Source organism: Carlito syrichta, unplaced genomic scaffold, assembly GCF_000164805.1.
Source record: "Carlito syrichta isolate Samal-C Ts95f unplaced genomic scaffold, Tarsius_syrichta-2.0.1 Scaffold316221, whole genome shotgun sequence".
NCBI classification, from domain to species: Eukaryota; Metazoa; Chordata; class Mammalia; order Primates; family Tarsiidae; genus Carlito; species Carlito syrichta.
In genome coordinates this window covers 125,502-131,869 of record NW_007260317.1, presented here as the reverse complement: position 1 = coordinate 131,869, position 6,368 = coordinate 125,502, and the positions used below count along the sequence as shown (strand labels likewise).

Sequence of the window (6,368 nt, the reverse complement as noted above, 5' to 3'; positions counted from 1 at the left end):
ATTGTAGAGATGAGGTCTTGCTGCCCAGGCGGGTCTTGAACCCGCGGGCTCAGGCAATCCACTCACCTCAGCCTCCCAAAGGTGCGGGATGACAGGCTGAGCCACCGAGGCCAGCTCTTTTTCGTTTTTCAAGTCAGAGTCTCACTCTGTCGTCCAGGCTGGAGTGCAGTGGGACCATCAAGGCTCACCTCAGCCTCGACCTCCCAGGCTCAGGTGATCCTCCCGCCTCAGCCTCCCAAGGAGCTGAGACTACCAGTGCACCACCACACTCGGCTAATTTTTTTTATTTATTGTAGAGACGAGGTCTCACCATGTTGCCCAGGCTGGTCTCGAGCTCCTGGGCTCGGGCAGGCCTCCCACCTCGACCTCCCAGAGTGCTGGGATGACAGGCGTGAGCCCCCACGCCCGGCCCGTGGGCTCTTATTTCTGGTCTTCCCGCAGGAGCTTTCCCACCTGCCTCACGGCTGCACCACCACCCTTCCTGGAAATCCACCGTCTTTCCACCCTGCCCATCGACCTTTGCCGCGGGCCTCCGCCGTGTCCCCCGTCCCCCCAGGGCCCCGTCCCAGGTGCTGCAGCTCCTCAGACCCGCCCTCTTCTCCCTGCCCGCCACCGCCACAGGCCGATGATCGAGCTCTGCATCCCGTCCTCGCTGGACCCCACCCTGGCTCCGCCCGGCTGCCATGTCGTCTCCATCTTCACCCAGTACACGCCCTACACGCTGGCGGGAGGCAAGGTCTGGGACGAGCAGGAGAGAAACGCGTACGCGGACACAGGTAAAGAGGGCTCCGAGCCCCGCGTCCAGGGCGACGTCAGCAGGCGCCCCAACGGCCCCACTCAGATCGACACCCGCAGGCGCTGCCTCCCAGGGAGAGACGACCTCAAGTCAGCATTGGGAATGTCTGCAGGGGTCGGCACTGGGCTGGGAGAGCCAAAAGACGCAGCCCCTTCCCTCAAGTGGCTCGCAGACTAGAGAGGGACGCTCTTTAGGACACCAGTCATGCGAGACAGCAGAGCATACCCGTCAGAGGAGGAAGCCGTGGGCCAGAGACAAGGAAGGCTTTCAAAGGGAGGGACATTCGAGCGGGGTTTTAAAGGATGAATAGGAGTGGGCCAGGCAGCAAAAGGCATTCCAAGCAAAAGAAACAGCTTGAGCAAAGCCAAGAGGTGCCAACTGCTTTGCATATTCAAGAAGAGACAAGTACCTTTGTGTTTGGGACTGGGGTAAGGAGGTGGGAAGGAGTGGGGGATTAGACTGCCCCATCCGTAGGTCTTTGAGATGAGTTACTTATTTGCCTGTGGACCGATTTTTGTTTTTACTTATTGGGGTGTAACTTGTATGGGATAAAATCAGCCCTCTCGAGTGCATAATTCCACAAGGGTTGGTAACCTTGCCATCACATGACCATGACGCCTGCCCTTTCCCTGACACCCCCGCTTCTCTGCTCATGGTGCCCAGTGTTTGACTGCATCGAGGCCTACGCCCCCGGCTTCAAGGACTCTGTGGTGGGCAGAGACATCCTCACGCCACCAGACTTGGAGAGGATCTTTGGGCTTCCGGGAGGGGTGAGTGCAAGCCTGGGGTTTCTCTGCGCATCCTTCTTCTCCCACCCCTGCTTCCTGACTGTGGCCTCTCGGCTTGCCCTCGCCCCTCCATGGCCGCCTTTCGCTGGGAAGGGAGGGCAGCGGCGGAGACCCTGGCTGAGAGGCACACAGAAGTGGTCAGATCTAGGTAATGACACAGAAGTGGTCAGATCTAGGCAGGGGTGGGGACAGAGAGACACGGGTAAGACGGCCGCTGAGAAGGCCTCTGCGATTGTGGCCTCTGCCTCAGCATCCATGTCCGCTCTCCCATCTGGCTTTTATTTATTACTTTTATTTCTGAAGAGATGGGGTCTGTCTATGTTGCCCAGGCTGGCCATGAACTCCTGAGCTCAGACAATCCTCCCACGTCAGCCTCCCAAAGCACTGGGATTACAGGCGTCTAGCCACAATCCCGGCCCTCCCGTCTGGCTTTCTTTCCAGCACACCCTCAGACTTCTTGGTTTGTCAAAAACTAGAGACTGGAGGCAGGGAGGCCAACTGGAGGCCAAGTCCAATAGCCTTATGTGGCTACTGAGTCCTGAGCAGGTCCTAGGCTAGTTTGAGGTGTGTTGCAAGTGTAGAACACACAACGTGCAGTGCCTTCTATGGAAACAATGTAGAGTGTCTCATCAATAACTTTGACGTTGACTGCATGGCGAAATGGCAACATTTTGGATTTATTGAGCTAAATAATATTGGCATTCATTTCACCAGCTCGTTTTTACTTTGTAAACGTGGCTACTAGTACATCTAAAAGTCTATATATAGCCAGGCACAGCAGCTCACTCGTGTAAACCCAGCACTTTGGGTGGCCGAGGTGGGAGGACTGCTTGAGCCCAGGAGTTTGAAACCAACCTGGGAGACGTAGTGAGGCCTTGTCTTTACAGAACAAAATTTAGAAATTAGCTAGGTGTGGTGGTGCGTGCCTGGAATCCCAGCTACTTGGGAGGCTGAGGCAGGAAGGATCACTTGAGTTGGAGGCTGCAGTGAGCTCTGATCATGCCACTGCACTCCAGCCTGGGCAACAGAGCGAGGCCTTGGCTCTAAACAATAAAATAAAATAAAAAATAAAATTACATAGGTGACCCCATGACGGTTTCATAGGACTGTGCTTATCCAAGTGCAGAGTGGGGAAAGCCAGGCCGTGGGAAGAAAGGGAACGGGTGGGTGCTGACGGCATGGGGGTGGTGGACTTAGGACGCCTTGGGGACAGTGTGCACGGCGTGGAGGGGACGTTAAGGGCCAGCCTCAAGGCCAAGAGGAGGACATGGTGTCGTCCACTGAGGCAGGAAGGTGGGGAGGAATGGACTTGAGGGAAGGGGGTGGGCGCAGTTAGGGGCAGGGTGAGGGAGCCGGGGAGGGCGGGGGACATCCCGGGGTGACGTCCAGCAGATGCTTCCCCTCGTCCCCGCTGCCCCCTGCTCGGCCAGGGCTGGTCGCACCCAAGCCCACAGAGCACAACCTCGCCCGGGTCCCACAGCCCGTGTCTGCCACTCCGGGTGACCCTATGCTGGGTCGGGTGCCGGGTCTGGGCTCCAGGGGATGCCTTGGCCACGGAGGCCTGTTCTGGCAGGAGTGCATGCCAGCGGCCAAAACGAGCCCTCTCCTGCTTCCCAGACAGAGCCAGGGGGCTCATCGTCGACAGTAAAACCCTGATAGCCGCACCTTTTCTTTCCCACCCTGTTTCCTCATGCTCTGAAGGCGCACCCCACCCTGCTTCCTCCCTGAACAAGGCCTCTGGAAAGCTGCACCCCAGCCCAGGGCATGCGCCTGTCCTGTCCCATCCCTTCTCCTTTCTGCATTTTAAGAACCCAAGAAAAGATCCTGGAAGGAGAAGAACCTTCCTTGGAGAACGGGGGAGGGGAAGGAACCCAGCCAGGGCGGTAAAAGCTGTAAGACTCTTATGTTAACGACCGCGGCCCTGTCTCTGCAGAACATATTCCACTGTGCCATGTCCCTGGACCAGCTCTACTTCGCCCGCCCTGTACCCCTGCACTCGGGCTACCGCTGCCCTCTCAGGGGTCTGTATCTCTGCGGAAGCGGGGCCCATCCTGGTGAGTGACCTGGGGTCCTACCACCCCATGAGGGCCGGGAGGGCTCGCCAGAGATCAGAGGCTCACAGAAGGAGGGAGATGAGCAGTGAATGGGGGGCATAGACCTCCCACCACAAGCCCTCTCGTGGTCAGAATTCCCCACGCTCAGGTGAGCGCCCGCGGCTGCCTCTGCCAGGCTGGCCACAGCCCTCTTTTGCGCTGCAGCCTCTCCACATTCCAGTTTGGGTTCATGAGAGGCCCATGTCCCTAAATTCCCCATGCGTGATTTAGACCAGGAAACATCGATAGCATTGACTTCCTCAACCTTTTTTTTTTTTTTTTTTTTTTTGAGTCGGAGTCGCACTCTTGTCGCCCAGGCCGGAGTGCAGTGGCATGCTCGCGGCCACCACAGCCTCGACCTGCTGGGCTCTGACAATCCTTCTGCCTCAGCCTTCCAAGCAGCTGGAACTACAGACGCACACCACCACACCCCGCTCGTTTTTGTGATTTATTGTAGAGATGAGGTCTCACCGAGTTGCCCAGGCTGGTCTCGAACCCCTGGGCTCAGGCAATCCTCTCGCCTCAGCCTCCCAAAGGGCTGGGATGACAGGCTGAGCCACCGTGCCCGGCCGGCTTCCTCGACTTTGAGAGTCTTTCCATGCCAAGCCCAAGCCTAGTGAGCTCGCCGAGGCTGCTATTTTGTACGGACACATTCTCTGAGTCGTGTGGCCTCGGCCTCCCAGAACGGGTCTGTGCACCCCCATCTTCCCCACCCCCCAGCCTCGTTCCCAGACTTTAATTTCTCACACTCGGCGCCTGCCCATCCAGCACAGTGACTCTCAGACTGAGACCACAGATACGGTGAACGCAGACCCTCCTGGGGCCGTGGGGCGTGGTGGGGAGCCCGGACCTTTCAGCAGTCGTCCTGCGGATTCCGACGCCCGCCGCCCTGGGACCCCCTTGGCGAGCCCCCCTCTGCCTTGTCCCCGGCCCTCTGTGAGTCCTACCCCCTCCCCGTGTGCTTCTGAGTGGAGGGGTAGCTCACAGGAGCTTTCCTTCCAGGAGGCGGCGTCATGGGAGCTGCTGGACGAAACGCAGCCCACGTGGTTCTGAGGGACCTCAAGAGCACGCGACCCTGAACCAGGGCTGACCCAGAAGGAAGAGCTCGCCCCAGTCTCTAAGTGCCTGCTGGGGCCAGCTCCAAAGGGTGGCCAGTCCTCAAGACTCATGCCATGATTTTAGAAGACACCTGCAAGTAACGCTTTGAACACATTGACCCTGACCCTGTGCCCCGTGGCCACGCCTCCACAAAGGGACTGGTTTGGTTTTATCAAGATCAGTGTTTCTCACAGCTGGTTTGCTGGTCGTCTGTGTATTGGTAGGACTCTGTGCTCAAAGTCTTGTCACCCCATCGGCTCAGGACCGTCCACCTGACCAGAGGAAGAGACTGCCCCAAGCATCTCCGTCTCGTTGGCTGGGCCCTGCTGCCAGTGATGGGAGGGCTGCCTCCCATTCCCGGAAAGCCATAAGAAGGGACCCAGTTCCCCCGTGACCCACCAAGTCGATCTCGGGCCACAGGCCTGAGCCACGCTGGCATCTCAAGCCACCAAAGCCTTCATCAGGCAGACAGAGGTTGGGAGTGAATGCAAAGTGGGTTCCTCTGAGGCTGTCAGGAGCCCACCCGCCCTGATTCCAGAGCATTCAGCCTTCTACATTCTATGAGATAAGCCTGTGGCATCACTGAACCCTTTCACTGCAAACCTTTGATGTGAATTCTTTTTTTTTAAGAGACAGGGTCTCATTCTGTCACCCAGGCTGGAGTGCGGTGGTGTGATCACAGGTCACTACAGCCTCTGACTCCTGGGCTCAAGAGGTCCCCCTGCCTCAGCCTCCCAAGTAGCCCAGACTACAGGTACACACCACCACACCTGGTTATTTTTTTTCTTTTCTTTTCTTTATATGAGTTGGAGTCTCACTCTGTCTCCCAGGCTGGAGTACAGTGGCACACTCACAGCTACCACAGCATCGACCCGCTGGGCTCAGGTGGTCCTTCCACCTCAAACTTCTAAGTAGCTGGAACTACGGGCACGTCACTATGCCTGGCTAATTGATTGATTGGTTGTAGAGATGAGGTCTTGCCAACTTGCCCGGCTGGTCTTGAAATTTAAAAAAAAAATTTTTTTTGTAGAGATGAGGGTCTCACTGTGTTGCCCAGACTGGGCTCAAGCAATTCCTCCCAGGAGGAAGGGAGGGAGGAGGGAGATTGAGACGCATTCTCTAGTGAGATGCGTCTCCACATCCTTCGAGGGCAGCTGCCTTCTTCCCGTCACCCTGGACCTGGACAGCAGGCCTGTCCCTGACCCTCCCTAATGCAGGAGCAGACGTGGCTCACAGACAGAAATTCCGGAAACCCCCAAACGCCTGGGCAGACCCGGTCTTTAAAAAGAAGCATGGCCTGCCCAGAGGAACAGAGGTCGTGATACATGAAAGACACCTGTACCTTACCAAAAAGGTGGGACTCAACCTACATGCCCATCCGCTGGCCCGTGGATAGTGAGAACGTGGTATCTATGAAGGGGACCCCAGGAAACCGAATTTATTTATTTTTTAAAAATGTATCCTTACATGTTTAAACTTTAGTCACCTTCAATGTCCTCTCTGTTTGATGCAATACACCTATCGAGACGCTTTCTCCACGCCTCCAAACAGTTTTCGAACTTGTCCATTTTGATGCCTTTTAGGGCTTCTGCC

At 56.9% G+C, this 6,368-nt stretch overlaps 1 protein-coding gene across 1 annotated transcript in view; it reads left to right on the top strand.

The window, feature by feature from the left end:
* The window catches only part of PYROXD2 (pyridine nucleotide-disulphide oxidoreductase domain 2), a 29,949-nt gene extending 25,147 nt beyond the window's left edge, over positions 1–4,802 (top strand). The window contains exons 13-16 of the mRNA XM_008073957.2: positions 622–776; positions 1,460–1,566; positions 3,518–3,638; positions 4,680–4,802. Coding sequence (XP_008072148.1) covers positions 622–776; positions 1,460–1,566; positions 3,518–3,638; positions 4,680–4,756 — 460 coding nt within the window. The 3' untranslated portion in view covers positions 4,757–4,802. The remainder of the gene's footprint in view (positions 1–621; positions 777–1,459; positions 1,567–3,517; positions 3,639–4,679) is intronic.
* The last annotated feature ends 1,566 nt before the right edge of the window (positions 4,803–6,368 follow it).